Below are 23372 nucleotides of genomic sequence, written 5' to 3'. Positions count from 1 at the left end.
GGCAACCGGACTGCACAGTGTTACTGTACATTGATCAAGTCCTTGGACCTCCCTTACTGCCTTTTCTGTGGGCTCATTCTGATATGCCAGCATTTTAGACAATAAATTGCTATACAATGAAAATACACATACTGCTCTTGTACTCCATAGATGCCTTAATCCACAGACCTGAATCTAATTGAACATGTGTGACTCTAGTAAACTGGGATTGCTCAGAGACCAATGAGCAGGCAAATGTTTATCTAAAGCTGTACAGGTGGAATGGGACAGAATCCCACAAGACACCATCTGCAACAATTTATAGCTTGTATTGCTTCCAATGGTGGCCAATTAGACCACTTGTTCAATACTATGACCTATACCGGTTGCATTTTTAATTCCTCTATTCAGACTTATATTGCAAATTCTAAACTTATCCTCTGAGAAACATCTTTCATGTGATACCAATTAATACTATATGTATAGAGGTATTAAAATCATATTTTATTACATTATGAAAATCTAAAAACCGCTTTTCTAATCTCTTTTTTGCATGGCAAGGTGGGTACCTCAGGTTTGAAAATCATAAGGATAATTTCAAAGAATTATAGTAAATTTGCAATAAAATTAAATGCTAATATTTTTATTATATTTATTATTCTGAGTACAGTTTAATTAGATTATTAATAAGATGTTTATTAATTGACACTCAATTTGTTGTTGATGTTTAACTGCTCAATTAATAGCAAAACATGTATAAAATGTAGAAATTAAAGAATACAGTCATGGATCATTGGAAAATACACATATACTGTACCTCCCAACAATTTTTTCTCTGAATGGAAATGAGTAAAAAAAGGTTGATATTATTAAACAAATGTGATTTTTTTTTCTAAAAACACAGAAACACTACAAAACCTCACTGCCTCCCTATTCCCACACACTAGCGATTTTTCTGATGCTCCAACTTTGAACAAAAATAATAAAACATAGATTGCTGCCAAGACAACAACAGGCAGAATCAATGATAGACCTATTGTTCCTGTGAAACATGTCATTTCAAATGTTAGAATAATTATTGCAGCTGTAAAATGTTTCTGTGTTGTGGAAAATCAAGGTAAACAAACTAGGTTAATTTTGGTGCAAGATGCATATTATATGTTTCAAATGCATTATTATGAAATACCTTTAAAAACAAAACTCTTCATCATTATCATTTTAAATTTGGTTTGTTTAATACATATATACAGTATATGGATACAGCTTGGATTACCAAGCAGGGTGTGCTGGGCCAGCAGGGGGCACTCACTCTGTGTGGGTTCTAATGCCCCAGTATAGTGACAGGGAAACTATACTGTAAAAAGACACCGTCCTTCAGATGAGACGTAAAACCGAGGTCCTGACTGTCTGTGGACATAAAAAATCCCAGGGCGTTTCTCGTCCTGGCCAAATTTTCCATTGGCTTTTACCAATCATGGCCTCCAAATAATCCTCATCTATGAATTGGCTTCATTACTCTGTTCTCCTCCCCACTAATAGTGATGTGTGGTGAGCGTTCTGGTGCACTATGGCTGCTGTCGCATCATCCAGGTGGTGGTGGAGGGAAGTCTCCATTACCTGTAAAATGCTTTGAGTGGAGTGTCCAGAAAAGCGCTATATAAGTGGAAGCAATTATTATTAATTTCGGTTATTAACCATCTTTGTTCCACCAGGAACCACCACCAGGAACATCTGTTGTACATCTGTTGTAAACTCCAGAAAGGGTCAGCCTATTTGTCTTATAGTTTAGTATCGAAGAAGTTTGTTGAGCCATTTCTTAAATGAGCCCAGAGTGTGGGTTTCTGTTACTTGGCAGGGAAGCTTTTTCAGATATCGAGAACTCTTTGTATACAGATGCTTCCCATTCTCTGTCCTAAACGTATACTTTACTTTTCTATTGTTACCCCATGGACTTAATTCATTAGTGAATATGAAATAGTCCCTTCATTTGAACTTAATTATACAAATTTAAATTGAATCAAATCACCTCTCAATCTCCTTTATTCTAGACTAGTCAGATTTACTTACTTTAAACTAATAATAGTAGAAGTTTGTAAGACAGTAGTTTTTTGTTCATATAGTATATACAGCAAGGCATCCCTCAAGCTAAATGATAATGAAGTTTACTGTAAATTGATTGCATTTTCCTAGAGCACACTGTTGACTAAAATTCCTGCGTAGTGTACATCACGAGAATGGATTTGTAGACTATAATTTACTTTAGGAATTGTAAAAGAATCAGACTGACATTACACAGTTATTGATTTTACAATAATACAGCAAAAAAACCCAACATTTTCTATATCACCTGTCTTACGCATCTACGTCTAGTTAGGTAAGTGTTTTGACTTTGTTCAAATCACGTAATACAGTCACTTCATGTTCAATTTTTGAACATTGTTTTGCTAGCCAGCACAGTAATGTGTTACAGATCATGCAGAGTGCCTAGACCTTGATTTATGAAAACTAGATTCCTTTTAGCTCTGAATCAGAGCCAGAAGGTGTATGCAGTAAAACTGATTAATTCAGACTGTAAACCCACCAATGAATAGGCTATCAGTTCAATTCAGTTTTTAGCACTTCACATTAAAAATCTTGGTGGAGTGACCTAGTTTTTCATCGCTTCGTGGCTCAGCATGCTGAGGTGGCTGCAGCTGCCGACAGTCCCTCCATTGTTTCAGTTAGTTTCATCTGAGGCACTCTAACACAGTCGTTAAGTACCTCAGCTGCCTCAGGGTACAACTCAGTAAATGCATGTTTTTGAAGTCTCTCATTCAACACTTGGTGAAAACATTGCAGGACTGGACGGGTCAATACAAAGGTTTATTGGAGCTTTTCACTTGCCGAATCTGAAGCTAAAAGCCTGCACTGTTGCTGAACTACTTACATGGTTGAAAAATGCTTTTGGGTAAGTAGATCCATACGAGTTTAATATTGGTTTAACTTTTTTATGACATGGTTAAAATGGTAAGACAGTATTATGTCTGAAAATATGACTTTTGTGTTAAGAAACAAGACTTGTGCATTGTTGTGTTAGCTAACAAACCATAGGGGGTGATATGGAATAACATGCTGTATTCTTCATTTTACATTGATTTAATATTAATGCAAAAAATGAGCCTTTCCAGACTTAAAATGTGACTTTGTGCTTTCCTGTAACAAACCTATTACCAAAGCATTGCTTATATGGATATTTAGCTGACTACACTCATTTAGAGGCTTGTCATAAAGGTTATGAAATAACTATTTACAATACTGTGATTTTGATTTACAGTACAAACACAGCTCTGTAGTACTTAATTAACGGTGTAGTAATTTTAAGCTGTCTAGATTTTGATTTTTCACTAACTTGGAAATTGTAAAATGTAAACTAACAAAGGTAAACACTTCTTGAATGCATTGCTTGTATTTCAGGTAGTTTGTAAGCATATGGGAAGGCAAGGTATAATCAAATATTAACAATTGTTTCATAGTGAAATAGGCAGTAGTGTTTATTGTAAAGTTACAGCAACAAGCAAGTATTTTACATGAGATATTTTTTCTGCAGTGAAAGTTTGTAAAAATATAATAACTTGACCACATATCATTTTTTTGAGGTTATCTTATACCACACAGTTGAAGCTTAACAATTTTTTTGTCAAATACCATTGCTGTGCAACAGCTTTCAAAATGTTTATTCAGAACATTTCACACTCACTCTGGAATTTCCTTACTGAAGAGTAACTTTACGTGACATAATGGTAAAATAAGAATGCATTTTAAAAGTAAGTTGGAAAAATGGTCTCAGTGACAAGAAATGAGTAGCTGTCTTTTTTTATCCTTTATCCTTTGGGACATGATTAAACTGCCTGTGAAAGAAGGTATTAAGCTTCTATACCAGTTGAACAGCTCTCTGGGGAAAATCCACCCATTTTTTATGGTAACTACACTTGAAACTGGCAGTAAGATAGTTTTTCACCTTATGTATGCAGCTTTTTTTTCTAAATACTGATATGTTTTGCAAGGATTGGCACCAATAACACTATAAATAAACTTAAAAATAACACTACAAATAAACTTTAAAACTTCACAAAAAGTAATTTTGTAGTTTGCTTCAAAATTAAGTCTACATTGTTTTAGTAGAGGCTAAATTGCTATGTTTACAGCACTGCTGCTGAAGGACAGGTGATGGGCTGATACTCCAAGGTCTGCTGTATATCTAACATTTTATAGCAGCTGGGATTATACTACATTATATTATATATTATATTACAAAGCTAAATCTAAGTTTCCTTTAATTTTAGAATGCTATCTAAAAATGTTTAAAGTAGCATCTATTGGAAAGTAAATAAAGATGCTAAAATAATTTGGCACTATTTGATATAATTTTTAGCTCTAAGGTTATAGTTAAATTTTAATACAACATTAATGTGCTATCAAGTTCATTTAATTAATGTTAACATCATTTCAGTGGAGCTACGGTATATGCAGTATAAAACAATAATTGTTGGTAATACCCATCTCCGCCTTACTATTTTAACTGACATGAAATTAACATAATTAGAAATAAATTGAAAGTAAGTCTTCACCAGGTTGTAGATTGGTAGGACATGTGCACAGTCATAAGAGAAAAAATAGCAGCCCTAAACTTCGGTTATTTATATAAATACAACTTATTCAACAGTTATGAATAAAATTAAAAAATATAGGTTTGGTGTTTGATTTGAAAATTCCAAGTTTTTGTTTGTTATTTCTTATTCTTTGAAACTATTTTAAAACTTCAAGAATTAAAGGAATTTAACTCACCAGACAATTTTTAAAATACAAAGCAGATATGAAATTATATATGAGTCAATACATTTAGATCTAATGGTCAGTTGTTCTTGGAAAAGAAGTAGGCTTGAAAAAACCTAACCAACAAGGAACCTGCAGAATTAATTTTGTTGTATGTTTTGAACAAAATAGAACTTCATGATTTGTAATAAGTAGAAATACAGTAATTTGTCTTTATCATGACTCAGAAGGCAATAGCAGGCTTGTGTTTACATTTGATTTTTTATGATAATCTCAGGCTCAAAGTACTGAATTTTTGTTTGTTCTATCTGGTACAATTCAATATTCATTGAATGGGCATGGAAACTCAGATACGTTAGCTGAAAAATTTCAGTAGGGTTGGGTAAGGCTAGAAACTAGAATAATTTTGTTGTATAGCTGTTTCTTTTTTAATGCTCATGTAATGTGGGTTTGGGCATGGATCAGTGCATAGATTTACAAACAGAACAAGTACATCATCTATCATTAAGAGGAACAGCTATTTCCATTTTTAGAAGTATATTAATCATTTGAATAGTGGATGTAGTTTAAGTTGTTTCTGTTGCTGCATTTTATGCTCTGTCCTGATTGTTCTCCATTTTACTCCATTTCCATCAGAATTCAAACTCTGCCTTTTTCTTATCTGTCCCTGATTTTCTTTAATTGCAGTGTAAAATGAATTATATCGACCTACTCTTAGAAATATTTTCCCTGAATATTAAAAAAAAATATTTGCAACATTATTCCTCTTACTACCTTGCTAGAGCTATGTTATGTGATATGTTTCCAGTGTGTGTATTATCTATAACGGGGTGTTTATGGTACTCAATTTGCAAGTGAAAAGGGGCTCATCACCACTGAGCCTGTTACAGGAGGTGACATCACCCTCTTGGAACCTGCACAGTGTTAAATTCTCCCATTGCAGAAGGCCAGTTTTTTGGAGCAGTGTATTTCTTTGCAGCTTGGAGAAGAACCTTTTGTGGCTCTAAAGCCGGAATGCCCATGATTGGCCATAATTAAATCCTGGTGTAGGCAGAACTGCCCTTGTCACATAAATGCTGTGGATCAGATTGCAAAGATTGATGTCTATAATAATAATAATAATAACATCACTTTATTAACCCATTACAATTTCTTGCATTAGGAATTGTCTTTTCGCATACCCCAGCTTGCTCTCCATGAGACACACAGACACGCAGATAGGGAGAGAGCCTGGGGTCAGAGCGCAGGGTCTGCCATTGTACAGCGCCCCTGGAGCAGTTGGGGTTAAGGGCCCTGCTCAGAGGCCCAACAGAGTAGGATTCCTCTGCCGGCTGCGGGATTTTGAACCGGCAACCTTTCAGCCACAGGCACAGATCCTTAGGCACAGAGCCACCGCTTCACCCCATCAGAGTCTATCAGTCTCTGAATTTGCTGAAGCGCAGAAGTAGAGAGAGAATATAACTTTGATGCGGAGTCTGTTACAGAAGGTGATGCCACCTTTTGGCATGGTGGAATTCTCTGCGGTCTGAGGAGTGGTACTGTGTATCTTCAATTTGAAGCTGTGATTGAATCCCAGCAGGAGCAGAGGAGCACAAACCACACAAGCTCACAGTGTGTTTTTGACAAATTACCATGTTGTGTATTTCCAAATGTGTGAACCTTTTTCTGTCTGAAATGATTGGGTTTTGGAGGCACTAAATGAACCAGATGTAAAACAACTGCGTGTTGCTGAAAATCTTTGGAGTATTTCCATTTTTTGCATCTAATACTATGATATGCCAAATAGTCCTTCCAAAATCGACTATGAAACAGTACAGTAATTAAAGAGGGATCTATTGCTGGAGATAAAAAAACACCTAAATGAGAGATTTTTTACTGTAGATGTATGTCTGTTACTGTTTTACCACTGTTTGTTTTTCATGTTTACCTATGGTCCGGGCATTGGTGTAACGTACTGTATATGTACAGTATATGTGTCAGATTTTGCTAAGAATATTAAAGTAATTGCTGCAATAAAGAGCAAAGTCTATATAGTTCCAAAAACATTTATTTTTATTGGGAGCAAGGATGTAGATTAGAATAAATTTGCTGTTACTGTTATATTAGAATCTTCCGGATCACTTTAAAACATGGAAAACTACAAGGCAGGTTATCTATTATCAGCCAGTTTCAGGCAGTTTGAAACTGTTGTATGTTTTTAAATAGATTGTCAGACATAACTGAGAATGAACTGATAATTCCTCGGGTGGTTTGATTTCCATATACTCTGCATATGTTATGTGATGTGCTGCATATTAATTTCCATTATGTTTGAGAAAGTAATACCAGTAAGTACTTTTGGTGAGTCAAGTTACTTAATACATAAAATCCACACACAGAGAAACTGTAATGCTTCCAAAAATTTTAAATAGCATCTTATAAAATCCTTTACTGAAGCAATTTTAAATAGCATGTTAAAACCCCCTGGGTATTTACAATGTGCCAAATCCAAGAGCAGTATTTTCAACAACATTTCTCTTCATTCTTAGACTAACAAGTACATGGATAAACTGTAAAAAGGTCGTCAGCCTAGCTGCTGTTTCCTTGGTTTTTATTTTTCACTATTTTCTTAACATTTGAAAAATAAAAATATTTTAAATTAAGTGGATCTCTGACAGGGAGTTTGCATTGCAGAGAAACCCCTTCCAGCTGTTCCTTTGTCTCCATGGAAACTATAGAGCTGAACAACAGAAGAATAGCTGCTGGTAAAATCAGTTTCTGAAAGTAATTTGCACAGCTAGAAAAACATTCTAATTTGAATGACTCAATAGCTACAAACTTGTGTTTGACAGGTGGAAGAAACTTTAATTCTTCGTTTTTTTAATCCCTAATGTTTGTTTTTCTAACACCTTTTTTATGCGAGTTACCAGTATTGTACTGCTGTTAGGCAGCATTAAGTTCTAAGAATATATTTAACCCTTCATTTGGATGTCATTAAGAATTCAAGACAAAAATGTCACAATCTTGTGTTATCTGTGAGGCTCCACAGTGTGTTTACTTTCCCGTATTCTCACTTGGCAACTGATCACGTCTGATTTTTGTTTAGTTCAGAGGATATTTGAAGTGAAACTATAATTTTGATCACCTTTGACTACCTGTCAATGTAAAAGTTCATACTTGTATAATTTAAAATCTGCATTTTTAATTTGGGGCTTATGTTGTATTTGCTGTTATAATAACACATAACTGAAATTAATTAAACAGATGTACAAATATGATTGGCTTTCATGTGTCCATTTTATCATGTCAAAACCTGAATTCCACAATATGCTTAGTCGTCCAGTCTACTTGAGCATTAGATTTGACCAAATGAGTTTCATTTACTATTTTTACACTTCAGGGGTATTCAGGGCTTGGAGATATTTAGCAAACAGACGGATCACTTCATTTTTCTAAGAATGGTGGATTCTGTCTGATTCTAAAGATTGTTAGTAATACATCCCACAAAGGTTAGCAAAATATAAAACAGAATAGCCAAAATATAAAACACAGTGAATTGTGATGGCAGAAAAAATATTTTTAAGCTTGGAAACAGAAACCCATACGTAGCTCATTTTCTTATATAAAATTCCATACAAAAAGTATATCCAGCTGAGAACTGTAAAATTTTACAAGAGCAGACATCTGGTCTTTCAAAATGCTTGGCTATCTTATGTATCCCAGGTTAGCATTAAAGAACTGTGACAAAGTTTGGACAAGATGATGGTTTTCCTTTTCTTCGATAACTTAGACAAGAAAACTGATTCAGTCCGTGGGCTGAACAAGACACACACTGAGTCATCCAGAAGTACAGCAGAAGTGTTCTGTGCTTACCATTCTTTCTCTGGGTATTTGCACAAGCTTCATACAGTACCCACTACCTGTCTGATACTTGTCACAAATAGCACACACATAACATACAGTATGCCTCTTCCAGAGACTGATGTATTCTTAATGTCAGTATGGCACCTTTGTAATGTGGGTGTCAGTCTATGCTGTGAGTTTTCATTGTATCTGAATTTTTTTGGTTCATTAACACTATGGTGTCAAATAATGAACATTGTTATTTTTTGTTAGAAGTTCAGAATCTAAAGAAGTGATCCCTTCTATGGCGGGAATGAGGGTTTAACTTTATTAAAGTAGTTTTAGTCTCCAATGTTTTTAAAACCTTTGCAATCCTTAAATACACATACCATATGATTAATGTTTATTTACACGTGTGTTTTCACTGCTCCACTGTACTTGGTCCCAAGGATAAAATATCCAAACACACATTGAGTAAAACAGTAAAAAAAATGTTTTTGGTTTTAATACAAAAACATTCATTTGTAATTTGCATTTACATTTCGGCAACATTTCCTGAAAGGTACATTTAAAACATTATCTTGAATTGAATTGCTTTCACTCTCTGTTGGTGCCTTTGTTTAGTCTGAGTTTAATTTTGTAATATGCTATAATAAATGTCGAGGGCTGTACAGTGGTTTAGTGATTAGCATTGCTGCGTTTGTATGTTCTCACAATTTTGGTATGGGTTTTGCTTCAGGTGCTTTAGTTTCCTCCCAGTTCAGAGACATACGGTAGTTTAATTTGATTTTTGGAAAACTAGCGCAAGTGTGTAATTGATATCTATTGAATGTAAAGGCGTACACAGACGTAAATAGGCCTAGCTGCTTATATTTGAATGATCAGTATTAGAAATGTCAGTTTTTGGTTTGAAATTATATTGATTTAGGAAAGTGTGTAAATTCAAGTGCAGGTTTCCAATCCGCATGTTGTTTTAAATGTACCAGTAGTTTCTCAAACCTCAAAAAAGTAGAGTTATGTGGACAAGAAAGTGTAAAATGTACTCCAAGCATATTGAAAGCAAGAGTTTCTAAATGAGTGGCTGCAAGAGTGGCTCATGCATTAATTATGCAAATTATATTTTGCAATAGGAGACCTCAATGACTTTAAAAGAGGATTGGTGTTTAGGAGGAGCTTCAGTGACCAAGACAGCTGTACATGCTGATGTTTCAGGTTCAACAGTGTCTAAGGTGATGTTAGCATGGACCTCTGAGGGAAAGACATCAGTAACACAAGGCAGCAGTGGGTGGAAGCACATACTCCAGGATAGTGATGTGTGCATTAATTCAAAGTGCAAGGCGAAACAGGCAAGCCACTGCAGATCAGTCGTGGTCAAATTTCAACCTGAGGCACAAGTAGCCAATTTAATAAAAAAGGTCAGTTGAGAATTCCTTAGAGCGGGATACCTTAGTCAGGTTGCAATGCACAAACTGCTAAACTGTCACTCCTAGCAATGAAGGTTTGTGAGTCAAGTGGTGCAAAGAGCAGAGACAATGGACTACTGGTGATATAAAAATGTGATATGGTCAGATGAATCACCCTTCACCGTGTTCCTGAGCAGCTGATAAAGATTTTGGCTCTAGTTTGTGCCCAGTGATGTGCACAAGCTATATTAGTGGCACAAGAAGGGTACAAACTATATTAGTGTGTATTAGCATTTTTTAGCTTTTTGATATTTAAAATTCTAATTTTAAATACAATATGTTACAGAAAAATGTAAAGGCAGGCAGATAATTAATAAACTATAGATAAAAAGAACACAGTCAACTGAAAATCACATGCAAAAATGCATGTTAAAAAAAGAGATTAACAACACTTGACGTTTTAAGATTACTAAAATTCAACTGGTTTTTAGGTCTTTTATGCTTTTGGTATTAATGTAATACTGTAATACTGTATCTCTGCACTTTGGGAATAGTAAACTGCATTACCAAATATTAGGTCAGAGTTTATATCCTAAAAGCAATATTAAGCTATTTTTCAGAATAGTAACTTGAAAAGACTGTTCATCTTTATCTTCTGTTTCATCAGTGTACTACAAAGGTATAATGGAATCGGACAGTGTGTTAATTACTGGCACAGAGGGGTGTTCCTAAAGTACTTAGCCCTTTTCTATGTTTTTTTTTTACTTCAACCATCACATTTTTAGTGCAGTGCACTCAGATAAAGATTGAACTACTTAAGTAAACCTTGTCTGATCAAAAACATTTCACATCGCCTTGAGAAGTATGAATTATTCTTCTTGACAAGTTTTCTGTGGTGTCATCTGCAGGTATCACTGATTGAGTGGTTTTAAATTTTAATGTTTTATGCTTTATACAGACAATTATATACTGTCAGAATAGGGCTGATAGGGTGAATGGATCCTGTGCAGGACTCAGGAGACAGAGAAAACACCAATCGCCAAGCAAAAACGAATACCAGGAAGCGAGCGAGTAGGTCAGTACACAGGGGAGACAACGAGGAAGCAACAATCCAATCACAAGGCGAAGTCGAAAACGAGAGCAGGCTAGAAGATCAATACCAAGAGAAGACTAGAAGAGTATAACGCGCACTTGGGAGCTCTAAGAGAATCCGCAATAGTGAGCAGGGAAGTGAGGAAGGAGGAGAACTAAAATAGGGACAAGAGTGAACGGTGATTGGCATATAACTTGCGGCGTGAGCATTTGTTAAAGAGTGTGCGCGTGGGAATGCAAGAAGGGACAGAGACGCGAGTGGAATGCGTAACACATACTTTTGTTGGAATGGTACAAAGTAGCTTGTCACCAGTTAGGTTGCATGAAATAATTATTCAGTCATTAAAATTAAGAGTAGATTTAAGTACTTAATTCATGCACTTGTGAGAACTAATTCTGAGAAGCAATTTAAGCCTTCATGTTTACACAAAAATTAATTTGTTGCTTCACGTGGTAGCTTCTATTAAACTGAATGCATATTTCTGTAATGAAAACGTTCTTTCCAGACCCTATGCAGACGACACAATCCAGGGATGAGTGAGGAAAACACAGGGAAAAAGGCATGCAGGAGTCCGGAATGAAAACGGGGGGCGTGTCCATGGTGCGCAGGTGTACCTGGGGGGTGTGTCCGGGGCAAACAATCCAAAACAGAGTCCAATGAGAAATCCAAGACGAGGCAAAAGTTGAAAGCCGGGCGGTCCATCAGAGACGAAGACAAACAGAATTAAAAACTGGAGGGTCGGAGGGAAAAAGGGGGAACGGGACCAGATGCTCCAGATCACGGACTTGCTTGGTACGGGAACCAGTGCAGAGCCCGGAACAGAGTGAGCGTCTGGCTTAAGTAGGGAGGCAGGAACCGGGAGCAGGTACACAAAATCAACACAGAAGTGAAAGAGCCAGAGCGCCCTTAAGGGGGAGGGACTACAATCGTGACAATTTCAACTTTTAGTAGAAAAGCAGAACTGAGCCTAACTAATTTCTTCCTTAATTTCACTTGAAGCAGGTTTAATGAAGAAGGTTCTTGACTGAATGTTGCAAAAGGATGATAGATTTTATTTTTTCACAGTTTTGCAAACTGGTGCTGATAAGATCACTAAATAATAAGTATCAATCAAATTCACATAATTTCAAATATCAAATTTCATGACATCAGCTTGCTATGGAAGCAAATAAAAAAATATCAACAGTAATTACACCCCTTATAGTCTGGAAATACCAAGCTTAACATGGCAAGTATTTTCTTGGTTTCACCAGAACAGCATGGTATTAAAGCACTAACCAGGGGGCAAGATTAAAAAGACAAACACATACTTAAAATAACTTTCCACTACACAGCACATGCTGCGTTTTCAGCAGTGTACAAATATTTACAGGTCTGTGAGTCAAGTCCTACTTTCAGCAGGCATAGATGAACACAGATCTCTCCCTGGGAAAAGAGACAAAGAGACAGTCCAGGGGAAAAGAGGGATGGAATATGTCTTATCAAATAAAAAGTATTTCTTTTCTGAACTCTCTAAAGTGTATGCTAAACAGATTGGAGCCAATTTCTCTATTCAAAATAGTGCATTACTGAACATTGAGAGATTACTTCAGCCTGAAGGATAACATGAGCAGGAAATCAGTATTTCCCCAAATAATTACCAGAATAGATTCTGGTCTCTCAGTCTGTTAAAGAGTCTCTCCTCTCTTGTAGTTCATTCCTTTCCAAGTCTTATCCTTTCTCTTTTTTCTCTCTCTGGGTATGGTTTTTATCCTGTCGTCTTTGTTGAGATTTCTAAGAGGGCTGACTAAATGAGTTAATGAAGAATTGGGTTCTTCTGAGTTAAAAATTAGTACAATTGTTTGGCAACCTGTATCTTTGTCCTTTGTGACTGCCTCAAGTGAGTCAGACAGATAAAAGTTTATGCAAATAGTCTTCAGGGTTGCCCATTTTAAACTTTTTAACTTAACCAGCTTTTGAGGGTAAATTTAAACTTTAAACTACACCTCAACATCCAGCCATGCCAATGCCAAACTGAGCAAAGACATGAATTTGGAATGGTGAGAATACTTGAAGAGTTGTTGGATATAAATATATTTTTGAAAAAGTCAACAAAATCTCTGTTGCAGTAAATTTTTAAAAAAACAGTAAACATTTAGAAGAATGACAAAACAGTACATTGTACTGTAGGTTAAATGGGCCATTTCCATGGACAAAAGTCTTAGAAATCTTAAGACACAATAAGTACCAATAAATGCATTTTATGAACATCATCAATTTACTCAGATCTTCTGCTAGTGTTTGCTAGTCTAATAATAATAATCCATCACAATTACTAAACATATAATTGACTTGTTGTCAAGTGTTATTCATCATTAGTATTATTTAATCCTCTCCAGATGCCAAAACTGCTAAAAGGTTCATTTTTGTTCTACCGAATACACATCTTCCAGGATTAACTAAAACATCATGGGTAATATTTCAGTAGATGATTGCCATAATGTGTGTTAATAAAAACATAAATCATTGAAAATATGAAAACTGCAAAATGCAAAAAAAATGTGTTAAAGTAAATGCCATGTGACCATAAGTTCTGTGACACATTGAGTTTAAGTAAATTTCAGAGTGTGAAAGACATTATTTGGTTGCATATGCCTTTCAGGCAATAACTGCATGAATCCTATGGCTTATTGAGCATACCAACATCCTCATTATTTGAGATGCTTTTCAGCAGCCACTCTGTTATTTTCTATCCTTGGGTTCTTCTACTGTATGTTCCAAAACTCTTCACATGTACTGTATATATACATAATTCATCATATGTGACTCTTTCTAGAGTGAGATATTCAAAACAGGGATGTTTATAGGAAGGCCCAAGAAAAAAGTACCAAAATGCAGCTTTCAGTTTCAAATTAAGTTTATTAATGCAACAATCAGAAGACACAACAACAGTGCACACATTTGGATTAGCTGTAATGTAATAGAATGTCATGAAAACAACTGCCTAATAGCAGGGTTGACAAACGTCTCTATTGACACAGTACACAAGTGTCAATCAGTAAGGCAGATTACTTACAGGTACTTGTGGGAGAACTGTCCAATGATGCTGCGAACTATTCAAGAACTGTGCAACAGTGTGTTGTTGAGGACATTGCTATCAAACAGAATCCCTCAACTTGTGTCATGTCAGTGTTCAGTTGAATTTGTACCATGAGATCGACAAGCCCTGCTCAAATCATGAACATTCTGCATACGAAAAGGATTCTTGTGTAACTCTGGTTGTATGGAGACAAGCATGTCATTTTGGAAAATGAGAAAGGTCTACAGTATGTCTTTCATTTTGCCCTAATGGTAGAAGTAGGGGTTATTGCAAGATGTTATCAGTCAACCCCCAGTCACTGATATTATGCTATGCAAATTAAATTAACACTATTTATTAAATGAGCTCGGAAATTAGCACTATTTGCTCCCTAAATTAATAAAACCCTTAATTGCACCAGAACGTCATTGGTACTGATTTTTTCAACCCTACCCCAAGTTTATAGGTTATGAGTCTTGCGTAAAGCATATTCCATCCTAGATTACCCTGCCTACCTCAGAACACAGATATAGATTTCCCAGTTTAAAAACAAATACTGTAGGTTCAAGTTCTCATTTATACTTATGGCTACAGCCTTGTTCAAAAGATGATTCTCTTTTACATGTTTACATTATGTGTATTGTTTGTGTGCTTTTATTTATTTTGTCTGCTACTATAAAACAAGTTTCCCTTTGGGGATAATAAAGACACTCTACACCATCACTCCTCCTTCAGAATAACCTCTTTCAACAATATAGTTCTGCATAAGTCTCTCTTTGTAGCATCAGTTAACCATTAGCAAAGCTCTGATTAAGCCTTGATTCATCAGAAAAAATGATATTTTCCTATCTTCTGTGATCATGGTTACCTCCATTTTAACCAATATTCCTCTGCAAGTTGATATTAATGAGTAAGAATTTGACCATGGTAAGGTCTATAGAATAGCTATTCATAGTCTTCCAGATGTCATTGGACAGTCCTAATTAATTTTTTTGAGCCCTGATGATAGCATTTTATTTTGTTGTAACGACACATTACACGGAAAAGGGATAATCATTAATTCTCCCAGTCATTCTAACACAGTCTAAGAGTTGACAAATGATTGCCAGGTAGACATTAAAAATACATGCAACTAACTACTGTAGAATTCAGCATTCACAGATGAAGTCCCTAGTTTCTCTTCACTATCTTGCACATGTGCAGTATGTATCATGTGTATCATGATATTCTTATACTGAATGACCTTTCATGAAATTTTTGCATTGCTGCATTTTTTTTTCATATGCTATTCAGTTTACTTTTTTTTAGGAAAGTTTTTTTCCTAAACAAAACATCCTCTAAACATTTATGTATTGTTGACTTTGTGTATATTTTAATTAATTGAAAGAAAGAGAGGTTTTCTGAATTACAGTTTTGTCTATAAGTTGTTATGATTGTATATTTTGAAAATGCTCATTATATAGAGTATGTGGAGCATGTGTAAACCTACTGTACATAATGCCCTCCAGAGTGCCCTTCTGAGGTAATAGAATTGCAGTGATGAGAGTAACCATGCTAATTTATGATGTTTTCAGTGTGCCTTCAAAACATGACTCATCAGCTTTTGAGAAAGGGAAAAAATATGCTTGTCATGTCCAATAACTCAGTAAAAGAAATGTGCGTTATGTAGGGTCTTCCAAAGTCAGCACTGTGTAGAGTTGTTCAACAAATGGAATGTAGGTATTGTTGAAACCAGAACACTTTCAGATGCATTGGAAATGCAGTCAAAGCAAGAAGCATGCGCTGTAAAAATGTTCATGTTCATGTTCAATCAGGATATTGCAAGCACTATAAAGTTGGAATACTAGCAGTGCAGTTTAGTTTTATTCTAGTGAAGTTTAGTTTTGCCTACTTGTAGTTTTAGTAAAACTGTGGTGATTCAAATGGACTTATTAATCTTTTTTTAGTATGAATTGGAATTGTATTAGTTTAACTTAAATAAACAGTTGCATCTGTATTACAGAAAATGTAATACCTTACTCAATATTTAGACTAGGAGGTAATCTACACTGCTCTTCTAAATTAGTTTGTACAAGGTAGTGGAGTTAGAAAAATGGACGCTGTACCACCTGTATATTCTAGGTGTCCAGTGCTATCCAGCAATTCTATTTTGCTTTGCTACGTTATGTATCCAACAAGCTATGCGCCTGATGGATATAGGGAGTTACGTGATCTGACACTACAACCACTATTTAAGTATCTGTGGTGAAGAAATGACAATTACACTACCACTGCCTTGCATCCACAGGACGGTTATTGGAGTTTTATTGAGTAGCAAAACAAATTACTGTAAACTGCTCTTATGGCTGAATATCTCGTAGGGTCAGCTGATCTTGAATAAAACTTCCTAAAGTCTGGATAGGTTTTTGATGTAGGCTATAAACTAATATACTTATTCAACAGGAAAATAGGGGCTGCACGGTGGCACAATGGCTGGAATTGCTGCCTTGCAGCACTGGGTGCATTGTTCTAAATCTTTGAGTGGTTCAATTTCTGGGGTCCTAACTGCTTGGAATTTCTATGTTCGTCCTTGTATTCACATGAGTTTCCTTTGGGTGCTCCAGTTTCCTCCCAAAGCCCAAATCCATATAGGTAGGTTAATTGGCTTTTGGGAAATCTGACCCTGGTGTGAATGTATGCGTGCTTGTGTCTGGGCTGGATCTTGCCTTGCATTTGTTGCTTGCCAGGATAAGCTCTAGCTTCCCTGTGACTCTGGATTAGATAATGTGGTTAGAAAATGGATGTTTTAAAGAGAAATTTGTCACTTGCACTGTGGCCTGTACACAGCCACATCAACCAACTGTGGAACAGTTTGGTTCTCCACTCAAATAAAACACAATGCTTGGGAACCATATCAAAGATCAATCTGGGGAAAATAGCTTTCAATACTATGGCAAACAGTAGTGGATTATTAAACATTTATGGTAGACCAATGTCCCTACCAATGTCCACTGATGCATCTCAAGTGGCTTTTTCTTTTTACCCATTTACATAACAGGACATTTTACTGGGCATGAAGTGAATGAAGTGTCTTCCTGAAGAATATAACAGCTGTGTCCTACCTGTGATTTGAACTTATAGCCATTCAATTAGAGGTTAAGGGACAAGGACCACTACCTAACTTCACTGTCTTTGTTTCGGGACAGTACATTTATCTACATACAGTATGTATCTACATATTCTACATATCTACATTTCTGTATTTGAAACTATACAGAAGCTATTATTAATAAAACCATGTAGACGCCCGAGTAATTAAGATAAAAAGATGCATGCTCAGAGCACAGGTAGGGTTCTATTAACTGGACATGGCTTGTTCAAGCCTGGGTCATTTCAACTGTGCCCCGAGCCTGGGTCCTAGCCAGCTGTGACTTGATTTCCAAATTGGTGGCACAGTTGCCAGAGCTCTGCGAGTAGTATTGTGGTGAGTCAGCCAGGGCTCTTTGTGACTTCCAGTATTTCCTGTGACTTGCTGGTTGCCTTCCAGGCTGCTCCTCCTATCAGACTAACATTCCTGTCTGTGGTGTTTGCAGCATGGCAGACAGCAAATGGATGTGCAGGTGGGAATGATAGAGTGATAGAGAGTAACAACATGCCGCATGCTCTTCCAGACTGTAACAGCAGCGTTGTTACCATAGAGCCAAGCCTTAAATATATTTGGCAATTCCAAATAAACAATCATTGTCTCATCAGTTTTCAAAGCAAATGTCTGCAGCCTGAATTATTGGTGGGTGCCCTCCCAAGCTGCTATGCTGGCATTTACAACTGTTCTTTTGCCATAAACTGCTGCTGACCTTCTGGTCCCAAATAAGGAAAGCAATTGGCTTCATTAGAATCCAGCTGCCTTCGTTAGCTCTACAGCTAAATGGAATGATAAAATACAAGTCCCCTTTTTATCTCCATCTCTGTGAGAATGTATTGAACAGTGCTCCCTGTGGGCATCCAGTCAGGATGTGGTACCTTGAACAAGCAATGTTACAGACCAGATGCCTCCAAGTTGTGTGCCTCCAAGTACACAAGACTTAATTGAAGAACATATTTTCATATTTGAATGATCTTTTGTCCCTGAACCTGATTAGGACAAGTGGCCTGGGTATATGATGTATTGTCATTGATTGTTTAACCTTACTGTTTGACAAGACTTACACAGGCAAGTAAATTGCAGAGAAATATGTACAGATTAATTACGACTTTACAAAAATTGGAATTAGAATTTGCAGATCATAAAAACTGTAGAATAGGTTTATAGGTTTAGTTTGCCAATGTGTTGGAATAAAATTACTTTTGATCTATAAAATATTCATGTTTCTGTTTATGATTACCTATTAAGCTATTTTAAAAGGGAAGTTTGTGCCAGTCCTTCAGGGTGTTGGAATGAAAGCTTTTTTTTTTATTTTGTTGAATTTAATAGTGCTGTTGTCAGAAATGCTTTAAAACATTTTGAAAAAATGTTTTCCATAATATTTAATGCAGATAATTTTAAATCATTTCCAGTACTTTAAGATAAAGTTTAATTAAAAATGGATGTACACCGATTAAAAATTTGCTGCAAAGCTTTACCCTTTTTGTCTTAGTGTATTCTTAACTTAATATGAGGAATGTGGTACTTTATTTATTTCATGTTTAATTTTGTTTTTGTTTCATGGCAATTAATATAGGCCAATAGAGCTTAATCCCATAGTTATGTGTAAAACAGTTCTTGGCATATTGACAATCAACTGTACAACAGTCTTATCAACTGTAATTATTAAAGTTTAATGTAGCATTAATTAATCTACCTGTAATCTACCAGAACACATTCTTCCTGATATTAGTATTTCTGTTCCTGTTTAAAACAATATTTTTACTTTTCACATTTTCTTTGGTTATATACTATCTTGAACAAAGTAACTTCACATTCTTGTTAAAATGCTAATAAAATGACCAGCACTTTCATAATTATTTAATTATTTTTAACATTGGAAGTTACACTTTTCCTTCTGCCAGATGCTCTGTTTGAGTTATATTTGCATACAGATTTGATTGGGTGACTGGAGACTGAGTGTTTGTTAACCTTTGGGAAAAGAGCAATTTCATGCTGCATTCACTTTGATTCAGTGCTGTTAACAGCAGACATTTTACAGTGGCACCAGTGGTCGTGCAGTCACACCATTCAAAGGGCTCAGCATACCAAACCTCAAGCAAGTGCTGTGGTGTTATCTCCATTACACATTTATGAGGATAAAAAACATTTTGAAAGAGATGAGACATTCAAGATTTTCCCTTTGCTGTTATTATAGCAATTATATTGCTTATACTCTGTATCTTCTGAAAATTGAATTTCTTTGGTGAGATAAGTAAACAGAACAGTAAAATAATTTTAATCTGATTCACTCTGATTCACTTTTGCTTTAAAAAAACACATTGACAGTGATGTTTTTAGAACAGTGATCATTTTTAATATTCTGCATACTGTTTGGGTTGAAATCTGTATTTTAGAGAACTATAAATGTAGTAAGTTTTCTTACTTTGTGTGTGTGCGCAAGGCTTAGATACTTCAATTTCAATCATGAAAGGGGTGTGATAATTTATGATTAAACAGATCTGAATATGAGTTACTCAATGCTCCCGTTGTAGATGAAAAAAATGAAAGGAAGTTTAGACAAAGCTGAGTTTGCAGTTGGTAGAAAAGTTCTTAATGTTACTGTTATGTATTGTGACACACTTTGAGGTTGGGAGTGTTCATAGAAATTTATTTTAGGTGGATCCCGGGAAAAACAAACACAGACACAGCTGAAAAGTACAAAACTAGAGATTTTATTTACAGTGCAGGAGTACAGAGCTAATTCCCCACCAGACAAAACTTTAAATTATCCATTGTGCCACAGAGTCTGTTCTCCCTTCTCTGTGGACGCTTCCACTTAATGACTTTTAAACTTTCCCCTGTACAAGTTGTCTTTTAGCAATTGGCCAGGTGACTGAGGCCAGTAGGGCATTCCCCACAGAGTTCTGGGGAATGTAGTTCAGATTACAGCTGCCATCTTACCTAAAACTGCCAGCCTCACAGTATATAATGTACTGTATATATACTATATACAAAAGTATATATACAAATGTATGTATTCTACAACAAATTAACTAAAATGCTTGGTAAAGGCAGCACTAAATTATAACTTTTGGGACAGGGCACCTTGATTCTCATAAAATTATTGTTGTAGTGCCTATCCAAAGGTATCTCTGTAGATTCAGGAGGAAATACATTCTGTGCATCCAAAAACTGGATTGTTTAAAGTGTTTGAACAGTTACTCTAAAGAAAAAGGTTACTCCACGCAGAATGGCTCCACCCCTTTGCACTTTGAACTAGAGCAAAGTGCAAGCAAACATTTAATTGCAAACTAAATAGCATTGTATTATTTGCATTTTAAATGGCTCACTGATTATCATATAAAGAAACTGGCTTGCTTGGTAGATCATGCTTTTGTGATAATGCTAGTATCATTTTGACAAAAAGCAAATTTGGTCAGGAAAGACATCTCCCCTAATGTGCTTCACAAGTTTCACCTTTAAAAACTTTACAGGTGAGTACATTTTTTGAAGAGCCACATGGTAAATGTTACAACAACTTCAGTGATATACACTGTGATTTTAATAAAATCCAAGGATATCTGTTTAGCTTAGAAAGTTTTTTAAGGTTTGTTTCAGTTTAAGTCAATTGTAGGATAGCACATTGCCTTTACCCTGTGTCCATTAATATCCAATTAATTTGTATGAATAACCTCAATCACTGCATCCTCCATTTTGAGTGTTTCTGGTTGATGACGTTTTTGAGAATAAAGTATTAATTCAACATTGTCAAATGCATGTCAGTAATCCTTTTGTTTTTTTTCTTGAATCCCATTGATGTTCACTTTAAAAGATCCCAAAAATCACAAAAACATATTTTGAAATATATGATTAGTTCTCTTATTTGCCTTGCCAATATTGGAAAAATATACAAGTGATTATTATGAGATTATTTTTATGATGTAGGTGTCTGTTTGATACCTGCTGGGATCTTCCTAGCATTTCTAATAAAAATATATATTTTGGTTTAATTCATATAAAGATATATCAAATAGTTTTAAATGTTTTATACTTTTACTTTTACACTACTTGGTTTTAACATGCGCAATAGTATTTGCCACATAAGGCAACTGTCAAACTTGTTTCCCTGGAAACCGGTATTAATTTTAATGGCTTACATGGGCCTGGTTTCATGGTTTCAGAAATTAGATATCTTAGAATGTTTTTGTGTACTAAAGCCTACCCTCATATTGTAATCTATCTGAACAGCAAATGCATGTTTACACACAATATCCAAGGGATTCATGAGGATATGCAAAATGTATTCACACAGCCCACTGATGTTGAGTCCTCATGACATTAGATGGCTAAGACAGACAGATCTATTAGATCAGATAACTACAACAGACTCAGCATATGTGACTATGAGATGATCAGTCTTGTAAGAAGAGAGGGAGATTCAGTCAACTTGTTCTGATATTCTCTTTAAGATATTGGTGGCACAAAAATCTGACACATCCAATATACATAAATACACGTTCAAAAATATTTGAACTGCAGCTGTTCAGTACAGTTTCATTGTTCATTGTTTCTAGGTTGTCTATAACTACAGATCACTGCTTTTGTGAATATTTAAACCAGTTCAAAGGAGTAGAATACATATGTTTTCTATTAAACATGATTAGTGTGAACAAAGGAATCTGTATTTCTATGCAGTGCAGGATGTGTACAGCATGTAAATGCAAACATGCATCTAGTTTCCAAATTGGTCTAAGGTCTGTGGAATTGGGAAGTGAAACTGCTTTAAGTTTTCTTTTTAGTTACCTTTGTTAGTTAAGGTCAATAAACCTCAAGTAAACCTCAAGCAGAATTCAGTTTAGATGTAAGGGACAAAATATTTTTGAATATTCCAATTTTTACAGCAGGCAAATAAAAATAAAAGTAGTATATAATATGTTACAAAGATATATTATTTATGTCAGAGGTAAGAATGTTTTGGAACTGGAAACTGAGATTATCTATTTGCTTATTTGCAAGAGACTTCACTCTACTACCCAGTAATTGAGACAAAATTAATATCTAGCAAAGTGTGGAATTGCATTTTATCATAATACATTTTCAATAAAAGAACATAATAAAAATATGATTAGACTACTTGGTAAAAGTGACTCATATATTTTAAACAAGCTTTTAATTACCCAAATGCTATGTAATGTATATCACTTTGATGTGTAAGAATTATTTTATTTTCATGATGTGGCTGGATTTTCAAAATAACAAGATAACAAGAAAAATGTGAAAATGGAAAATGTTAATAATGTTGTGGAAATTAATGTAGCCTTTTTTATCCTGTTTGAGTTATATTTGCATACAGATTTGATTATGTGACTGGAGACAGAATGTTTGTTAACCTTTGGGAAATGTTTAATGTCTGTTTTTGGTAAATAAAAAACAAAATTGTCAGACACAATCAAAACAATTTGCACAGGACTTAAAAGGCACCAGATATATTCAAGTGCTGGTTAACAAAATTGTCAGTGTCTTACAACCTGTCTGTCACACAGCAGTAAATTTTAGGAACTGCAACGAGGGTATTAAGGTGGAACTACATAGATTTGAAAGACTAGCCACTGTACTAAAGCCAAGGATAAGCTCATAACACCACCAAACAAAAGCTTTGAAAATCAATATACAGTAACTGTTGTACAGTGGGTGACATGTGAAAGTTTAAATCTTTATCATTGCACATCGATTAAGATTAGTGAGTGTAGTCTTTAGTAGCTTTAAGGAAAGCTTTTGATGGATGTATTAGTCTCACACTCTATTTTTTTTGTTGCTACCTTTAGAAATACAGTTTGATTTTTATGATTTTCAATATAATTCATAACTAAGATGGTGCATGTTTGATTGTTTTCTTATTTAGTTTTTTGTATTTGTATTTTTTCCAGATATAATGCAAGAATTTAATGTGCATTTTAATTTAACAACTATTTTGTTTTAGAATGTATACCTCAGTATAGTCTTCATCAGTTTCTCAATTCATGAAGAGTTGATGTAGAGTTTGATTACCTTTTTTACCTGAATTAATAACAGGAATTCTGTTGTCATGCTGTTACTTCCAAC

General features: G+C 35.1%; 1 protein-coding gene across 8 annotated transcripts in view; it reads left to right on the top strand.

Annotated features, from left to right (window-relative positions):
* Positions 1-23372, top strand: part of znf385b (zinc finger protein 385B) — a 125116-nt gene that overhangs the window by 61977 nt on the left and 39767 nt on the right. Inside the window, exon 1 of one of the 8 annotated variants that reach the window (XM_088605150.1) lies at positions 2685-2926. The exons of 6 other annotated variants lie outside the window; for them this stretch is intronic. In XM_088605150.1, coding sequence (XP_088461276.1) covers positions 2917-2926 — 10 coding nt within the window. In that variant the 5' untranslated portion in view covers positions 2685-2916. Of the gene's footprint in view, positions 1-2684; positions 2927-20625; positions 20765-23372 lie in introns of those variants that run through there. One more of the 8 variants, XM_088605148.1, reaches the window with a different exon arrangement.

This window comes from Lepisosteus platostomus, chromosome 14 (genome assembly GCF_059453375.1).
Source record: "Lepisosteus platostomus isolate fLepPlt1 chromosome 14, fLepPlt1.hap1, whole genome shotgun sequence".
Taxonomy (NCBI): Eukaryota; Metazoa; Chordata; class Actinopteri; order Semionotiformes; family Lepisosteidae; genus Lepisosteus; species Lepisosteus platostomus.
The sequence above is the reverse complement of the archived record's forward strand: the minus strand, read 5'-3'. Positions and strand labels throughout refer to the sequence as shown.